This window comes from Neopelma chrysocephalum, unplaced genomic scaffold (genome assembly GCF_003984885.1).
Source record: "Neopelma chrysocephalum unplaced genomic scaffold, ASM398488v2 Primary Assembly neopelma1_25, whole genome shotgun sequence".
Classification (NCBI taxonomy): domain Eukaryota; kingdom Metazoa; phylum Chordata; class Aves; order Passeriformes; family Pipridae; genus Neopelma; species Neopelma chrysocephalum.
In genome coordinates, this window is record NW_020897694.1 from 15,863,773 (window position 1) to 15,884,045 (window position 20,273).

The following is a 20,273-nucleotide window of genomic DNA, read 5'->3' on the forward strand; positions in this document are numbered from 1 at the left end:
GCACACTGGATAGCACCAGGAATAGAGCCAGGTATTCACTGGTACAGCGAATTATCTCTGTGATTTGAAAGCCCCGTGCCAGGCCAGCCTTAGGGAGATGTAATGGAGAAAGCAAAACATGAATGCTTCCTGGAGCTGGCAGGCACGGGAAATGATGTGCTTGAGATACTGCCAGGCAAAGAAAACAAAGTGATTTGTGACATTTCCCATGGGCTGCAAATGCCTTGTTACCATGTGTCCCCCACATGTGTGAGGCACCCCAATACAGCTTGTTTTTCAGCACTGCATATGACTGAACTCTTTACAGTTGTTGAGATTCCCAAAACTTAATTATTCACTTATTGCAAGAAACAATAAATTACTGCTTGAATTGTTATGATCCCAATTCCTGTAATTAAGTTTTTTGGAAACAACCGGATGTGATCCAGTGGCTTTGAAACAGGACAACAGCTCTTCAGTGGTTGCTGAAACACCACCATACCTGAGAAGCACACTTTATATAAATACATTACCTTGGATACTGGAAGTCTGTTAAAAAACAAGCTTTTTTTTTTCTTTTCTAGTTCTTTGAAATTATTAGTGAAAAAAAAAGACTTGCATACAAACAGGAATGTTTTTCAGTGAGAAATGTTCATTTTCATTTTGAGTTTCTATGAGGAAATAAACTCTTTTTCTCCAATTCAAAATGTCTTGAGGTATTTTACTAAAGCTTGGCCATTATAGTTCTCCGTGTATTTATGAATCTACACCCAGCCTTCAGCTTTTCAGGAAATGCAGCAAAAATCTGGAAATAAGAGGTGAGTTATCACTTCACCTTGAACAGATTAATGAGCATCTTAGACATGCTTGTAATAGAAAATATGTGACTTTGTAACTTGCTCTGATCAAATTCTGGTGTCTGCAGAAAAAAAAAAGGAACATCATGTGACCAAAACAAATATTTTCGGAGTCTGTGTAGAAGTCTTGGGAGATGTAACAGTGGCAATTTCATTATTTTGAGGTAACTTCTACTGCATTATGTGAGTTTCAATGTATTGACTTAATGGGAGGGACTTCTTACCGTACCTTGCAGTTGCAATTTGCTGCCTTATCTTTGGAGTAAACAAAGTTTGGTTCAATGCATGTGCCATTATTTGCTTTGTTGTAACTGCTTGTGTATGTTTTAGGCACTGCATGTGCGTGCAGGAGAAGAGAACAAGTGCAGAAAGAACATGAAACTATTTGGGGACATAGCAGCCAAAATCAGCTAGAAAGGCATCTCCAGCTCTGTCCTTGGGGCTGAATCAGGCCCTGGATATGGCGCAGAGCACTGCCAAAAATGTCTGTGGCATCTGTTGGCAAAGCACAAGAACTGGGGAGTTAGTTTACCAGAACTGAATGACAGAAAACCTATGGGCAGGTGGTGGTGTGGACACCCTCTCCTGGCACCCGATGAGCCCCCCCGGCTGGCTCTGGCTTAGCTGGTAGGCAAAGCCCTGCTGTTTGTAGAGCTCTTGGACTCTAGTAGCTGGTGCCAAGATAGGTGGCAGCAGGTTAAGAAGGGTCCAAGTAGCAAAGGTCCAAAGACAAGAGAAGTCTATGCTGTTCTGTGAAAGAGCTGTGTTGTTGCCAGCTGTGGTCAGGCACTTTGAAGCTTTAGTCAGCAACTTGAACACCTTTAACAAGTTATGTCTTCATTCAGGAGTTTCTCTGCCTTATTCATCACTTAACTAACAGTAGATGAGGTTTTGAGAGAGGAATATTTTAAATAATAAAGGTGAAATTATTTTTATTTGTGTACACGCAGTAGTGCCAGAAAAAGTCCAGGGCTTGTTCTGAGCTCTGGTATGCAGAAATGAGACTATTGAGGAAACTGCCTTGTAATTTTTTACTTTTACAAAACAGAAGGAGAAGCTCTATGAAGTTTCAGTCTTTCTGGTGGGAGAGTCACTCGCTTATGGCAGAGATTTGAAGCAGCCCTCACTATCATAATGTGAAGATCAGGAACAGCCCACAGACACCCTTCCATAAAGCCAAGAGAATGATAGCCAGTGACAGCTCAGTGTCTAATGGCACATCTCACCACATCAGGTTGAGGTTGTACCGGTACACCTCTTCCCATTTCAGCTGATAGACTACCTACTTGATGAAGCCTGCAAAAACGTTGCAAAGGCCAGGGCTTGATTGTAAATGCTACAGCTTTCAGCACTGAAAAGTCTCATCTGTGTTGATTTTCTGGCCCTATTCAAGTGGCTCTGAAGCAGGCCTGCAGCAAGCAGCTGTGCTCCACCCCAATAAGCCTGGCTGGCATTTGGCTGGGATAAAAATACAGAGGGCAAAATCACAGAAGCAGTTGGAAAAGAGTTAAGTAACAATAAAATAGACCAGATCCAGCTATGATGAAAGTATGTCAGGCTTGCAGGGCATGAGTAGCCTACTCCAATTTAATGAAAATACAAGCTGTGAAAAATATGGCGATATTAGTGTGATATTAGGCTGAAGGACCTGGTCTAGAATGCCTGTGACAATCCTAAAAAGATTGTGCAGAAAAAAAGCAAAGGAAAACAGAACTTTTTCTTTAACAATGCCAAAAGAAGTGATTGTTTTTCAGCAATAGATATAATTTGGGAAACTTCCTGTTTTTATTATCTTAAGATGTCTATATAGGAAGATTTTCTAGTGGGAGGAAGTTCTTACGCTGTTAGATTGTAGTATTATGGACTAATAAAATATTAACTATCACAAGCAAGACCTTATAGAACAGGAGCTGTAACTTCCCCCCCCCCCAAAATGTAGCCAGAAGTGAAATGGTCCTTAAACCAGAGGGCCTCAATTTAAGGCCTCATGGCCTTAAAAAATAAAAAGATAAATAAAATAAAAAATAATAAAAAGATAAAAGTAAGGATGAGCAACAGCAGGATACAGTGTTGACTGCAATAGGCTGATTACTAGACGTTGTTGCTCATGCTTCTGTAAAAGCTGGAGAAAATTGTTTTAAAAGGTTCCTCTAAACTCAATGTCTAAATATTATTTCTGTCTGTAGAGGCTATAGTAATTCTTCCCAGATGAATGGCTCCCATAGTTGCTTCATCAGTTAAAGTATGGGAGTATCCTGGCATGGCTTTGACTTGGAGTGCCACACAAACAGGTAGAGTGTGCTGAGCTGTGCAAGCAGCAACACAGACACCACCTGATCTTTTCCATGGTATGGACCATGGATCACCAGCTGACAGGAGAACAATACTGCTGGAAAGGGGCAGCACCAGGTCATTGAGAGGTTGACCCGACAACATCCTGGTAGAGGAGTTTTTTGGTTTACAATTTTCTCTGTGTTCTGTGGTTCTTCCTGCAAATCAGTTTGGCTGTCTCTGCCAGTGGCTGAGGAGTTAACATGGTTAGCAAGCCAGCAGTGGTAAAAATTCCCCAAGAGACTTATTGCTAAGAGGGGGCTGGCATTTGTATTAGGACTGGCCTTAGTACTAGGGCACAGTATAGAAAAACCCAAAGGCATAGAAGTAGAGACAGCGATCTTATGAGTAACAATGTCTTGAACTGGGATGTTGTTGCTCAAATCCTGTTTGTATTGGAGAAAATGGGGACAGAGGTGGATGCAAGTGCAATGTGTCATCTTTCATATGTTATGTCTATTAGAGCAAAACCAATGAGGAGTAAATTGCATTTACCCTGTAGCTCAGATCATTCCATTGCTATTACTGCTCCTTGACAGAGTCCACTGATACAACCTGCCCCCAGACAAATGCCTTTAAGTAGTAGTTGTTCAAGTCCACTGGCCAAGTTTCTAAGCATTGTTGTTAGGAATTGGCATTAGTATAGTGAATTACTGCTAGTGCATCAAACCCCATCATATCAAACCACCCGAATCTCTACTTTAATTGACATGCCAGTGCTGCCCATGTGGCCACAGTGGAGTATGCACTCTTTGTGTGCCAGCATGCTTAATGACATCCTTCCTTCTTCTCAAGGCTGCTCAGGAGGAGTGCATGGCAGAGGCAAGACACAGGACTGTGGCTCACTGGAGTGGGAATGTTTTCCAGGGCAGCTGACTGAGCAGAAAAGTTAAATTAAAGGAGTGGATGTATACAAAGCCACATTCAGGAAAGGAACATTAGTGAGTGGACAGGGAAGTGGAAATACTAGACTAGCTGAGACCTAACACGGGCTAAGGATGTTTGAATCACCTGGGATGCAAAAAGGAGTGGGAGTGTAGAAGCAATGCTATCTGTGGATGGTGATAGCAAACAGCACTGCATGTGCTGCTCAGTGGCTGACCCAAAGCAATGCCTCAAATACTGTGTCCACGATTTCAAGGGGCCAAAAACCCTATTAGGTACAACACAGAAAGAAACAGTTACATCCAAAGGGATTGTATTTCAAGGAGCAGCAGACAGCCTACATGAAACCTTGCAGTAAGAGCGCAGAGCACCTCCTCAATCCCAACAGACTGCAGAGGTGAACGTTACCTGAGAAAACACCCTGGCCAGCTGGCAGGAGATCATCATTGGGTGATTATCAATGACTTGTTGCACCTGACTGCTTTGTTATCAGTTTGTTGTTCTGTATTTGGCTGCATCTCTGTAGGTGTATATGGCGAAGAGCCTGCTACCTGGAATGCTTGGCAGCACAAGTTCACTACTACATCCTACCAGTGAGAGCAGCGGGTGTGACAGCGCACCCCCTCCAGGACACCATGGGCTGAGGGACAAAGAATCTGTGGTACAACCACTGCATTCTCAGTCACCTGCAATGTCTGGCATGGGTTAATCAGAGGGCTGTGGCAAAGCCCTGCAAGGTTGGAGTTATATCCCGAATGCTGGGTGGTCCTGAACCTCCCTTGCTAGCTTCTGTTTAGGTGAAACAGGGACTAACTTAGTATGATGTAATCAACAAAATCTGTTTAACAAGGACCAAGCGTATTTGGCCCTGATGGTGACATGTTAATTAGCTGTGTCTGATTAACTTTTACTTTTCACTTTGTGCTCAGTGGGTGGATACACCCATGAAAATTTAAGCTGCTTGTAAACTAATGATCCAAGTGGGAGTACTGAGGCCTTACCTTAGCCAGGAGCTGAGTTTGGTGTAAATTAGCTGAGTGGGGGGGGGCTGTGGCAAATAGGGTGGTGCAAGCAAGAACTGAGTATTTCCATTGCGTGAGCTATGGATCAACAGCTGACACAAAAGCATGTGAGACTGCTGGAAAGGCATACTGCAATCTTATTGTGGACTGATCTGATTAGTGGCCTGCGCTGGCATGTGGCTGTAATCACCGGCAGAGATTGGTGTGCGGGGAGCTGTGGTGACGTGAATGTCTGAGACAGCGTAGGAGCAGAGTGTCTGGGATTCAACCATTACGTGAGGGAGCTGCGGTCTACCCAGGACCCTGAGGTCGTGCCACCCTCCTTGGAGTAGTAATTGGGGACGGTCACTTGCGTGCAAGAGAAACATTTCCCTGACACTCCCTATCCCTCACTCCCATCCACTTAATAAACTGAACGTAGCAGTGCCATGTCTTTTCCACACTGTAATCCTAATTTCCTAAATTAATATCATATTAATCTAAAATGAAAGAGAAGGCTGAAAAATTAAAACATAGAATTAATTTGTAACTATGGTGCTACACTCAGAAATTTTCAAAAAAGGACAGCAGGTCAGACACCCAATATAGGGACGATCACTGCCCTGGTCCTGCTGGCCACACTATTTCTGATACAGGCCAGGATGCCAGTGACCTTCTTGGCCACCTGGGCACACTCAGGGCTCACATTCAGATGGCTGTCGACCCAGCACCCCCAGGTCCTTTTCCAATGAGCCACTCTGCCCCCAGCCCGTAGCACTGCAGGGGGTTGTTGTGACTTGAGTGCAGGACCCAGCACTTTGCCTTGTTGAACCTCACACTGCTGGCCTGAGTCCACCAATCCAGCCTGTCCAGATCCCTCTATAGAGCTACTGTGCTACTGTGAATAAGACAAATTGTACTTCAGAGGCTTGTGAACTACTTAGAACTATTTTGAAGTGCAGACATACATGCTGCTCCACGTGAACCTGCTTTAGCAGGGCGGTTGGACTGGACGATCTCCAGAAGTCCCTTCCAACCCTAACCTTTCTGTAATTACAGATGTCTGAAGTTTTCTGAATGCAGTCTTCTTTTGTGTTTTTAAACACTGTTGGTAATTGAAATGGAAATAAAATTCTTCATATGAATGCTAGCACATTTATCCAGCTTTTTTGTTAAAAAACGGAGCAGTGCTTTTTATGTCTTAAGTACTTCCATAACCACTGTTTACCCACTAAACTTTCCTACTTTTAAAAAGACTCTGCTGAAATAATTAAAAGACATCTCCCTCCTCCCCCCCGTTTCTAAAAAGCATTACTGAAAATGGAGGCTTACACGTTTATTAGACTTTCACTGTATAAAAATGTACAGTGGCTTTATTGACATGTACATTCCATTATGTTTACAGCTGCAAGATATGAGGCACACTCAGTATTGCACTTCATTAAAATTTCAGGCTCAAACATAACCCAGAAGTTTAAATGAAACTGCTGTTGTAATTTAATAATTCTTATACAGGACAAACATTGATACCTTTATATACAGTGTGATACTTGTTACATTTATGCCTTCCTAACACATTTTTTTTTTAAACAGTCTAGGAAATAAACCAGAATATTCTTCTTTCCCATTCCCACTTGTGATGCGTTACAATTGTACAAGATTACAAAAAGTCAGTATACAATAATCAGTAATTTTTTCTGTCTCCTGAAAGCCAGCATCATTCATAGTCCACAGACACACAGATCCTTTAATAGCAATTGTTTATTTGTAAATGTCCAATGTTTCCTAGCCGATGACTGTAATGGCCACATGCAAACACCTCACAAATTTTGATGTCTTGGTTCAAAAAATGTCAATATCTCACAGCAAGAATTATGTACATGGTATTTGGCATCCTTCTTGCACTGTAAATTGTTCCTTTTACCTGGGTTATGAAATGGTCCCATCCTCATCCCATCTGGACTTTGTTTTCAGGACACTTGAGGGATGAGGGCACCTGTTTTTGCTCTGGTAAAAAAAATGCTAGTCTAAAAAGTGTGAGCATTTCTGCAAACCCCACAACCCAGAGCAAATTCTTCACCAGTGGGTGGATGGACAACATGAAGTGGACATTCTGTTCCTTCAAGTTGTTTACCTTTGGGACCTACAGTGAATTTCAGGATGATGAGGGGGAAAAGAAAAGAAAAAACCCAAAAGATTAATGCTTGCAGACAATATAAACAAACATACATTCCCTCAAAAAAACATGATAGCTGAAGGTAATACATCTATAATATGAATTTATAAGGCATCAAAAATTAAGGTTTAAGAAATGGCAGCTAGGAAGGTGCTTGCACACAGTCAGATTCAAGCAAGAAGCCTGAAGGCTTAATAGGCAAAGAAAAGAAAGTCAATTAAATCTGACAAAACATGATCAAAACCTGTTAGCTCCTTAAAACAGTTATTTCAAATGCTGAACTGGTATTTGAAGAGAAAAAAAAATGATCAAACTGCCATGTAATTTAAAACAATCAAATTGAAAGTAAAGAAGTTTTATCTCATTCATACTGTGAAAGAAATTCACACAATCTAAGAGCAAAATTGGTAAGTACGAATAAGAGTAAACAAAGGTTACACTGGGAATCGTAATTTTTTTGGTTAAGATACTTACATGAAATAAGTAAACAAAAAGATCTCATTTTTTTTTCAACAGCAAGGTGAATTATATGATTTAGTGAGGTCAAATCAGCAGCACACAGATTTGGAAACTAAGGCATTGGGGTAACAGTTTGCACATGACAGCTGCATAGAGATACATTATTTAATAGTTTTACACATCATTCCACATCTGGAGTCTGAATTGGTGTACGGAAATTGAAATGTCTTTCTGTATCCAAGTATCTAATGTTTAAAGGATCAGTGCAATGACAAAAAGAACAAAAATCAAAAGCATGCATAGAACGAACCCATTCTAGTATCATTCAAGTTACTAAATTTAAAATTTGTATGACTGACCCTGTGGTTTTCCTAGAAAAAAATCAGCAAGAAAAGATAAGAATATCAATTAAAACTAGTTACTTATCTCCAATTCAGCGGGGTAACTTTGCTTTGTAAAAATCCTACCTGCAGGACAGTGTGGGAGTTCTTCTTTAGGGATGCTTGTCATTCTTTGGAAATCATCATGGCAAGCATTGCAAAAATGTGTTGTCCCAAAACAGAAAAAAACAGCAACTGAACAGCAGTAGCGGCATTTGTATTCTAAGAAATCTGTACCGTGTTTGGGACACATCTGAGCAAAGGAAAGCAAACACAGATTAATGAAGTACCTATGCTCTAACAATCCCAATAATTCATTTCTACATTCTGTAGTATATTGTGGTATTACACAACACTGTACAATACATATAATTACAAATGACTGTGAATTATGGTACAGCTCAGGTATGCAGAGCTTCAGAGTGAAATAAGAACATGAATACAAGTTATTTACTCACCTGAGCCCTTGAAACATCAGAGCATGCACCACAGATAAGCTCTCTGGGATCATAGTCATCTCCTTGTCCAGCCTCAGCATCACAACGAGCTTCGCCACCAAAATATGCCTTAATTGTAGATAGAAATGATTGGACATTAAACAAGAGAGAACTATTCTTTTAACCAATTCAATTGAGGGGAAAATGATGAATGACACAGCCATTACAGTAGTCTCCAGTATGCCGATCTCTCTCGACTCTGTCTCTGGATACATGTTTTTGAGGTACTCAAACAATGTCTCAGGATAAACAAGACCAAAAACTGTGCAACATACCCCGGTCTATGCAAGTGACTTAAAGGCTTTTGAAACAGTATTTGGATGCTCTATGAACTCTATGAAAAAGACAGGAATGAGGCTGAAGGCAGCTCAGAACAATCCACCAGGAGGGCTTTTTAATAACTGAAGGGAATATCAGTTTTTATGCACATGTGGGATCCCTTATAATTAGAATTTTGGTATTTTCTGCAGATTCTCATCTTATTCTACCAGGACACACTGGGCTCAAAAATGCACCAAAGTGAGCTCGAAACTGATGAATTTCCTCATATACAAAAGTGTTTTCACATGCAGCAGTGAGATGCGGTGATGAGTAACTTCCTTCGTTACCATCTTATTATCTAATTAAACAATGCACAAAATTCCTACTCTCAGCAATTCTAGCCATTTTGCAGTGTTTTTAAAAGGACAGGGAAAGTGGTCTCAAGGCAGCTGTGAGGAAGGAAAAATTTAAGCACCCTACTTTCCCCCAAACTCTGCAGATTAAAAAAAAAAAAAGGAAGAGTCCTATGGAATGCGTGTCAGAGAATTAGGTAGTAGGGTTTGGGGTGAATAAGTGCTAAAGGAAGGAAAGAAGTTAGAAATTAGATAGCTGAATGTTGCTATTCAGACATGAACGCAGTATGAAAGGGAATAATGAGATAAAAGGGAAAGAAAAAGAGGGCAATAAGAAAAACACTGAAATACCAAGTATTAAATACTGGAAAGAAAGTAAAAGAAAAAACAGGAACAGGGCTAAAAACTGGAGAAAGATGAAAAAAGAAAGTATTTTTGTAAGGGATGAAAAAAAGGCAGTAGGCAAGTTTCTAAAGGATGAGGAATGAAAATGGATGAACTGTGGGAGGCAGGAATAGAAGTGAACTGAGTAACTGTGGAGTAGTGAGCTAGAGTGATGCATTACAGTCCTTCCCTAGCATATGGAAGTTAATCCTTTGTTCTCTTATTTCCAAATTGTTCACTTCCATTTAACAAAAAAATTATTGGGGTTGCCCTTGAAAATTTGATCATGAAATTGCCTTGTTCCATTCATTCCTAAGGGAAAAAAGAAAAAGATGTGATCAAGTTGGGCACTAAAATCAGCTTCAGATGAAAGAAGCAAACGGAGGGGGTTAGAATTATTAAGGCTGGAAAAGACCTCAGAGATCAGTGAGCCTAACCTTTGACTGAACAGTTCAGTGATTATCCAGAATTTCTACAGCCATTTTCTCTAACCACAGATAAAGAATGTCTTTGCTGATGGGGAAACCCAGGGGCTGTTTGTATATTTTTGTCTTCTGGTTAAATTTTATATTCTCTTCCTGAAGAGAACTGTACGCATATGACCTAGAATCCATCAGGCTAGACCACACATTTCCTTTCTACTCCTTTTCCATTCTTCCTACACTTCTGCCCCAAAGTCAGTTCACCACAGTTACAATGAACTCCCAACCTGGGTAAAAGTAATATTTACGTGGCATCTTAGTAAAGAGCTCTCCATATGGCAGAGTTAGAATGAAATATGTTTATACTATTTCAATGTTGACATAAAGCATGACTTGGAAGTGGGACAAAGGGATGGTCGGAGTTCTAACACAGTATCACCTGCACATTCTTGTAAGGAGGCTATCGTGGTTTTGGTTTCTGAGCTGCTCAGTATATACAATTTGTATATACAACTGCTCTGCATATACATCTTTACAAGATAAAACACTGTGTATATCTCATTTGCTCAACGCTTTTTTAATTATTATCCTGTGAACAACTTCTTTTCCTATTTTTCTACTCCATAGAGAATACATTAAATATATGTTCCGTCCTAAGATATTACTTTTAAAACTACAACATACATTTAGTAATTAATCACCATACCTTTTTGCACTTGTAGCAAACATAGTAAGCATATCTGTTCATAGCATAGCCAGCTGGGTCATTATAAAATCTAACACCTGGCGTCGTGATGGCCTCGCTCTTGTGCAACCCTTCATACTCCAATCTCATTAGCGCTTTTCTCCTTACATCTTCATAGAGTTCTTTGATTGGATCAAGCAAATCCTTTAATACTGTATGATTGATTTTGTTCTGAAATAAAAGAAATACTGATTAAAGTATCTTGCATCTTTATCACAACTGCTATGATAATTTGTATTATGGTCAGACAGAAATAGTATGATGGATGTCATAAAAACCTAAGAGCTTGGGCAGTGAACATTTCAAAAAATGGCTGATATAGTATATACTCTATTTGCTGCAAAAATAGTAAGCAGGAATGCTCTTTCCACGGCCTGTTATTATAAGAAATCATCAGCCCTTACAACAGACTAACAACCACAGAGGGATGGTCAAGAATACACAAAATATTTAGCACAGCACAAGAATGTGCTGATTGTATGTTTTTTTAAATTTTGGTCCTTTTGACTTACTGCTAAGCAATTAAGAATAATGACTGTCAGTCCTCTATGGCAGCTCTTTATCATTTAATGATCACCAGCTATTGCCATAAACTACCACAATGCAGCATGACAAAAGAAACACAGCATGCAGAATGGCTGACCATTCCCAAACTTCATATTCCTATGGTGTTAAGGTGCTCTCCCCTTCCAGCAGCTATCACGTGATTTTGAGTACAGCAATTTAAATTTTGTTGAGTACAAAAGGAATTTCTAGTAATTTAAGCTGAATTAAGCATGTGTATTCTTCCCTACGTATCAGGTAACCTGTTTGACCTAGGCAGGCACGCAGCTCATTTACCTTGCAAATAGGACAGGACATAAACCCGAAAGTTATCCTTGGCCCAAGCCATCTGTTTTCTAGTACTCGCTGACAGCATTGCAAATGGAAAACATGGCTGCAGTCCAGCTTTAGAAAAGAATACATATAAGTGAACACTGAAGTTACATTGACTACTAAAGTAGAAGTAGTTATTTACTTTTAAGTGGCAACATACATAAATTCCAGTATTACTTCATTTAAAATCCTACAAGACCCCTATTTTCTTCTTAACAAAGAGAAAGAATACGAAATGGTCATTAAAATCATAACCACTCCAAAATCACCTGGGGATATATGAAATAAATATGAAGTATACCTACTAATTACCTCAGTTGTTTTTCTCCTTTATAAAATATGTGTTTTAATAAAGTAGACAGAGCAAACTAAATTGATCCAATCGGCTTTCTTGAAATAGAAGTAATGCCAGACAAAAAGAAAGCTTTTTAAGTAACCTAAACATTGTTATGATGTCTCTGTTTAAATTTTTAAGAACACCACTTGAAAGACTTTGTATTTTAGCTTCTTTCACACTACACATTATAATTATAACAGTAATCTCTTGAAAGGGAAAAAAAAATCCCAAAAACCTGGATAGCTGGTGCTGCTGAAAGTGCTTCAGTAAAGCAGATCATGCACATGTCATCAGCATCTTGTTTAAGAGTTGTAGCATTCTTATCACAGCCATGCAAGCATGGCAAACAGTGCTCTTCATTCTTAACGCCTCCACAGGGATGACCGCAGGGGTGTGTCTTGCTGCAGGCAATTTTAGCATACTCCTATTAAAAGTAAAGAGTTAATCACCTTTTCCCCTTCACTGAGTGTTTTGACAGTGTCACTTTTTGAAGGACTGCTGGTCTGTGCAATGAACTGAGATGAAAGAATCATGATTCATGTTGTCTACTGGTACAGCAGGTACTTGGGAAAAACTGCATGTTGTGTACTTGAAATTACAATGGTTACTTATGTTACTTCTGAATAGAAATGGTTTATTGAAACCATAATTTAAAAATTTCAATAGAAAAAGAACTGTTCTTTGATCCTCCACGTGCAGTTTATATATTGAGTGGTTCCTGATTACCCTGCATTAACAGCCTTTAAGATATCTGCAGATTTTGGTCTTTCAGGAAAGGTATCAAGTAACCCACTCTTAAGAACACATTATAAGCTAATCATTAGTCAACATAAAGCACTTTTACAGGAAATGGAATTTTAACTGTCTCTAATTCCTACCCCTGATAAGTAGAAAACTTAAAAAGTTGCCCAGAAGCTAACAGCAAATTGAACTGAATTGATGTTACATTAATATAATGTATTCATAGGCTGAGAGAGAAAAAAAGATGGTCAACTTGCTTCATTTAAACAGAAATAAATAGGGTGGGATAAGAAACGGGTTAGGATTCGGTCCTCTGCCAATTTCACCCATACTGTAGGACACAAAACCACTTAGGATACACGAATACAATTGCCAAACCTGGCCAAGTCATGTTCTATGCTCACATAATACACAGGCTGTTAGGCAAACTAGCTTTATCAAGCTTTCCGGTACACTAGACTTTACGTTGACAGTGTGTATTTTACTTTATAATTGCAACACTATTGTGAAAACTTGAGATACTTTTGAAGATAATAATGAAACTACGCAGTATTCTGGTTGACTATTGGTGTTTGTAATATGTAACTAAAATAAATATTTAAAAACTCAGAATTATTTGAATGATAATATTCAATATTAAAACCTTTTCATATGAGAGGCCTGATTTAAAATGGACCACAGGGATGAACAAGGTTTACTTAAAATAAGAACCCTATTTCATCCTGTGGTCTCTTCTATTTATGTAGTTAATGATGACTGTACTTGCTAATACACACCTGGCAGTCTGCATCAGAACAAACACTTCCCACTGCTGATAATTCTGTTCCACTCCTACATCCACAGAAACGACAGGCTTCAGAACTGCTGGTGGCCGGTTTGCCTAGGTCCCCAAGAGTAAACAAAACCAAAAAATGTTCTAATGAAACATAAGGGACTGATACTCTAACAGACATCTAAACAACAGTCACAGAAAACAACTAAAAATCCAGCAATTCTTATGCAGCTAAACTATTTTATTTTTATTAACAAACAATTAAAAGTATTGCCCTAAAAGAGGTGAAAATCAAAATAATCAGGATAAAGAGCAAGTAATAACACTTGTGTTTTACCTGTCTGTTCTCTAAACTCCACCATAGCCTTCATAGTTTTAGAATCTGCTAATGCCATCAGCCAGAAAAGTTTGGTCCTACCACATCCCTCATGGAGATCAACTTTGATAGCTTCTTCTTCTTCTTTGAATACCTGTCAGGTTAACCAAACAGATACTAAATAGCATCTCTATGTTATTTTTGTCACTGTCTCTTTGGATTTACACTGTATGTTTTATAGATTCTGTGCAGCTTGTCTACTGCAAGCCATTTTTCTTTTATACATTCCATAACTTTTACATATTGCAGCATGGATAAAGGCTCTGTGTTTTCAGAAGTAAAAATAAATAAAATTAACTCTTGATCTAACATGGCTGTGAAACAATAGTGCAGCAATGCTAACAAGAGAGCTGCACAACATTTTTTTCCTAGTTTAATAAATATGGAGCTTGGCCTTCATAACTCCTATCCAACTCATCCAGTAGGCCACAGTATATTACAAGCACAAGATAACATCTTCACATAACCATGCCAGTAGTTTATCAGAGCAACACTGATAATTATGGTCTTAAAAATATGTACTATAGAATAACAATTATACAAGTGTGTAATATTAACATTTTCGATTTTCACATAAATACACAGTGGATACTTTTGGCTACAATGAGGAAAATATAAAATTTTTGCAAAATCAAAAAACTGCATGAGATCCTTAGGGGACTTTATGCAGTTTCTTCTTTTACTCCTTTCCCAAGTTTTGAAGGCAGTTCTGTTTGCATTCATTTCACCTGCAATGCAATGAAAGTTAGAATTTTCCTAGGTATGGATTTATACTCTCACTTTAAACTTTAATTCTTATCAGAATCAGAAAAAAATCAAACCCCTAATTGTTCACAATGGGTATTACATAAGCATGTCATAGTAACTTACAGGCTGTTCTTTCTGGAAGGGGGAGAAAATACATTAAAGAGGAATGTATGACTGAAATTGGACAAAGAACAGGAAGCAAACAGAAGCCAGGAGAGAGGGAACATGACGGAACTTAAAATTGAAATTGAGGGGCTTAACATGAGAAATGTAAAGGTAAAGGTAAAGGCAGTGAATAAAGAGCAAAAGTTTAAACATGCTTTTAGAAGTAAATAGGAAAATCTGATAAGTAGCTATTTTGGACAGATTAAAGGAGAAATGTGAGGACTTCTATGAGATAAGAACTTACTTTTTATCAACTGTAATCTGAATAGGCTATATAGGAGAAATCAGAAAAATAAATGAGAATAGACTGTGCTGTGCCATGACAGAAGAGTAGACAGAAAAAATGATCTTCCTGGGATGACAAAACAGGAAAATTTCTAAGGGGATTGCAAAGATTCTAGCTAAGAAAGAGAAGATAACGGATGGCCATGGAACTGCCAGGCTGAGACTTCACTGCAATGGCAGAGGCACCAGGGAGGAGTGTTCCACTGTAGAGTGAAACTCAATACCAGTGGTCTGATGTTTACATCACACATGCTCTAGACTAGCTGATCCCATGCACTGAATGACCATTAGCTGTGTGTCCCTCTATCTTTTGTTCTTAGTTTCACCTGAAAATAATCCAGTTCACGCACTCCAAGGCTGCTCAATGACAGAAATCAAAGCACGTTAAAGAGAGATGATCACATCTGCTTTAAAAGCCCATTCCTTGTCATAATTAAAAAGTTAATATAGATGCATTCTAGGAGAGGGAGAAGAGGAATGATTTCCATTGAATTAACTTTATTAATGATGTTTATTATTTTAATCTTTGTGCAAATGTAAGTAGTCAAGAGGGAAAGGGGAAAATAAAGGACCACAAAAAACGTAAGAGAGAAATAGTGTCAAGAAAGAGGAAATGTTCAATAATTCCAGAAGTAAAAGCATCTCCAACATTAATTTTAATGAGAAAAAGAAAAATTCCACGGAGAATGTAGTTTCAAGTTTAGAGATGAAAAGGATAAAAGAATAACACAAAAGAACACTAATTAACAGAGTACTCAGCAATTTGCAAAAACTCAGATCTAAGGCAAAGTTTCAATCCGAAAAACAAAACCAAAAGAAGTCAGGAAATTTTCAAGCTTTTGAATATGACACCATACTTATCTGTGAAAACAGAGTGAAAGCTAGAGGAATATTGTGCAATAAGAGAAGATTGACATAGAAGAACCAGTAGGAATATTTGCTATCAAATGGTCTTCCTGGATATGAAAAAAATATACATACATTAGAAATGAAGAGGTTGATAAGCCCTGAGTTCATATGATAGAAGTAAAGGAGATATAATTTAACAGGAGTAAAGAACCAATGTATATTTAAGAAAGTCTAGGGAGCTCCTAAATTCTCCTAAAAAAGTGTTCCGACCCAATGTTAAACAAGAGAGAAAAAAGCTGATGTAGCATAAGAACTAGAATTAGGGACTGCTACAAGATTTTCTAACCTTCTTCCAAGATAAGTGACAAGAAAATGTAACTAAAAACAACGAAAAATCATTAAATGGAAACTTATCTATCCCATCTCTAAAACAAAATAAAACACCCTTTTCAGATTTGATACTTGCTACTGCCTTTTGCTTATATATTATTTGGGGAAATGCACACAATATATGCAGTGCATACAAAACATGATGTCATGTATACTCTACCTGTCTCTGATGAGTTTTTGTTCGACGATGGAGATGAAGGAATCGGTCACAATCTGTGCACAAATTCCCACAGACATTACATAAAATGATTGCAGCAGTTTCACCATCATCGTGGTTATCACACATTGGCTGAGAGAAAAAAGAAAAAATACGAAATAATTCCTCTTTATCACTTCCTTTCAGCATCTGTTTTTATTCTCCCTCCAGTCACCCCACACTTCCCCTCCAATTTATAAAGGGGGATAAAGAGCTTGTTTTGACTATTAATGCTATCTTTAGAGTACTCAATATTTAAACAATTACTCCTGGACACAAAAAGCCTCAATTTATGGCATCAGTTTTTCTGATATTCTTCATTTCATGTTTTGTGTGATGTAGCAAAAATATGTTTTTCAACAATGTAGTTGAGACATCGTTTTTAACTAGTGTTGAAACTAGTTGAAGAGGTTTCTGTTGAAACTAGAGAAGAGCTTTATGTGGTAACAGTGGGTTACGGGCATGTTAACAGAAAAGTTCAGAGATACAAGTACTCAAGCTTAGTCAGCAGGCATGATATTTACCCTTCATTACTTTGATATGGTATGTTTACTCTGTTCAAACATCTAAACAAAGCTGTAGGTCATCTATAACTCAGAGGCAATATGGTTGAAATAACAAACTTCAAAATCCATCGTAAAATTAAGTTACTCTACTGATACAATTTTTTAAAAATTCAACATGGTTGTGTTTTGCAGTTCAAAATATCTGCACAAATAAGAGTTCAATCACTGATTTTGATTATGCATATGTTTGAGAACAAGTTTCCATTGTAATCACAGAACATGTGGTTTCCATGATACTGCTCATGCAACTTGGAACAGAGTTCTTCCAAAGCAGTTCTTGTAGGGAGACACACAGTTCACCCTCGACATCTGAATATCATGATGTAAAACAGGATTGGGGAATTTCAGGCTGGGTTCAGCAGCTCTAAGAATTATTTGTTCTAAGTATCCTGGGTTGTTAGTGCACAATCTTTCCTTGCCTCCCGTTCAGTTAGAAACAGTTTCTCTCTCTTTGGGGTAATCATTCTCTACTGAGATGGGGAAGTAGTTATTGAGGAACACAAAAGAATTGATTTTATTATGTGACAGGGATTAAGACAGAAGGAAAAAGCTCTGATAGAGAGTGTTGTATTAACTGAGTCAATCTACTCAAAAATCCATCCCATAGGTGTTAGGAAGGCCTTGCTTCCTCCTGAACTTAACCTTACTGTTTTAAGTTGAAATTTCTGTTTTCTGAGCAGTGCTTGTCTAGAACACAAATACTTCAAATGTGTATGTACAATCTCCCCTGGGAACATAAGGGACAAATAAGATTAGGCCAAGTGTACCTTTCCCTACCATTATTCTGAATTCTTTGATAACTGAATAAATAAAAATAAACACAAAACCATATGATTTTCAGTCTCACCATCTGTTTCTGTTGCCCATCCTTTCCCATCCATCTTCCTGAGGATAGTCTGTCAACATGATCCTGATCAAGAACACAGAGGGATGCTAAGGCCAGCCACAGCTATTGAAAGGCAAGGTAGAATTAAATGTCTTAGACACATTAAAAACAAAAAACAAAACTCAAACAAATACAAAAAAAATAAACTTTGGCAGATAAGAATGTCACTGTTACCTGCAAACTCTGTTATTGTTAGCTGAAGCCTGCTCATATAACCCAAGTTTTTTATTTTCCAAAAGAAGTTGCGGATACAATAAAACTTACTGAACTTTTGGGAACTACCTTGTTTCTTTCAGGTCTGTCACTTTATGATTATAAAAACAGTAGCTACCACATAAGAAAGAAAAAGTAAAGAAAGAACAACAAAAGAACATTACAGAGAAATACGGCAAATACAGACTTGCATACTGCTCCCAAACATTGCAGGCTTTAGGGAAGACAAAATTCAAGAACACAGATTAACAGAAATGAAAACAAAACCAAAAACAATACCCACAAAATTTTAGCTTAATGAGACTGATTTCCCTATGTTCTCTCCTCCCTTCACAGGGCATTTGAGATTACCCAGGGTACCCTACTAAAAGCAGTTCTGCATTAACTATTCAGAGGAAGCTTTTCTCTCTTCTTCTCCTTTGACTAGAGTGAAATCCTGAAGAGATGAGCTACATGAAGATAATTTGTCAGTAAGCCCGAAACCCAAACTGAAACGCACTTGACAGCTGCATTTTGGAATAATTTGGTTAGAACAAAATTGTTTTTGTTGAAAAACTCTATTGGACTCTCCCCCAAAAAACACACCTCCATGACAGAGTACAGTCAGTAAAAAGAGTAGCTGGACTGATGTTCAAGGCTCCTCTAAGACCTGGTTAAACTAATATGGTGACAGCTGAAGCCAGTGGTAGTCCAAGACTGTGTCCTCCAGAAAGCAGAGAATATATGAGTAACAAAAATGATGAAAACCACGTGAGTGTCAAATGCTTGTAACCATTGCAAACCTCCTTTTTTTTTTTACAATTATTATGCCCGAGAAGCTAAAATCTATACTCTCTAAGATAGTAGGAATGTAATAATTTACAAATATGCTTTTCACGGTATTTCAAGCAATCTATTAAGGTTGAATCAGTCCCAGTTTCTATAAAAGATTCATGGAAAAAGTAAAGACCAAGAAAAAAAAAACAGGTTTGTTTGTAAAGGGCTCAGCAAATAATTTTTTATTTTGAGACAAACACAGGTGAAGATTAACTTAATTGTCCTAGAGAACATCTGTTACTGTTTTCATAATACCCTTGAGATGTGGGAGCTGAATACCTAGAAGTCAAACCACTTAAAATAGTTGCATGGAGAGCTAGAAAAAGACAGTTTATGCATATTGTGCAATTTTCCACACAGATGATCTCATAAATTTAATAAAAGGGAAGTATCACAAACTTAAAGTAAAATTATTTCAAGAAAAAACCCCCAAATGTATAGGTATCACATTTATTCTTCATTATTTCTGAGATATCCAAGATGTATATTTATTATAATTCAGTTTTCACTTGTGTATTTCTGCCACAAAGAAGACAATTAAATCTGCTGAGACATAGGGAAAGAAAAACTTTTATTAGGACATACAGTGATTGCTTTAGGATACCTGTCCATTATGCACACAGCTACATTTGGAGAATATAAACTGTACACTGTATGCATTGTTTCCTGAAGCAACCTGTATAAGGAAGTTTGTTCTACCCTCCCACTGCACATTTACAATGAACTAATGCTGAATTCAGTGAAGTTCTTACTCTGGTTGTTGCAATGCACCTCACTGGTGATCTGTATTCTTCTTCCATTTTGGTCAGAGCTATGATGGTTTCAGCAATAGCATTCTTTGTCACACGTGACCACGCTTCTGACAGATGACCCTGTTCAAGAGGAAACTCAATTTATTATAGCTTTCATTAATATAAGAACAACTAAAATTGTAATTAGAGCTGCTACAAACAACATTAGATCAAGATCTCAAGTTAGAACAGAAAAAGAGAAAGTCAGGGATGACTTTGACAAATCAGGTCTTTTCATAGAATTATTTCAGTTGCAAGGGACCTTAAAGACCATCTATTTCTAACTTCCCTGCCAGGGGTAAGGTAACAACCTTCCACTAGACCAAGTTGCTCCAAGCCCCGTCCAACCTAGCCTTGATTTTTAAATCACAGATCTGGTAAAAATTAGCCCTCAAATACTTAAGTGACTGACTGAGGTAGTCTCTGAGCAGCTACTGGAATAAGTAACTTAGAATAGGTAGAGGGCATATGATTTGAAGAATCATATGAAGAAAGATGCAGAGCTGGAGCACAGGTAAGTGACTGTAAACACCACAC

General features: G+C 38.1%; 1 protein-coding gene across 14 annotated transcripts in view; it reads right to left on the reverse strand.

Annotated features, from left to right (window-relative positions):
* Positions 1-6,376: 6,376 nt before the first annotated feature.
* MYCBP2 (MYC binding protein 2, E3 ubiquitin protein ligase) overlaps positions 6,377-20,273 on the reverse strand; it is a 180,995-nt gene continuing 167,098 nt past the window's right edge. For 13 of the 14 annotated variants that reach the window (XM_027674586.1, XM_027674585.1, XM_027674579.1 and 10 more), the window contains 11 exons: positions 19,698-19,817; positions 17,878-17,979; positions 16,429-16,557; positions 13,794-13,926; positions 13,461-13,564; positions 12,179-12,367; positions 11,571-11,678; positions 10,692-10,901; positions 8,527-8,634; positions 8,156-8,321; positions 6,377-7,196 (listed from right to left, as the gene is read on the reverse strand). In XM_027674586.1, coding sequence (XP_027530387.1) covers positions 7,081-7,196; positions 8,156-8,321; positions 8,527-8,634; positions 10,692-10,901; positions 11,571-11,678; positions 12,179-12,367; positions 13,461-13,564; positions 13,794-13,926; positions 16,429-16,557; positions 17,878-17,979; positions 19,698-19,817 — 1,485 coding nt within the window. In that variant the 3' untranslated portion in view covers positions 6,377-7,080. The other variant, XM_027674590.1, reaches the window with a different exon arrangement.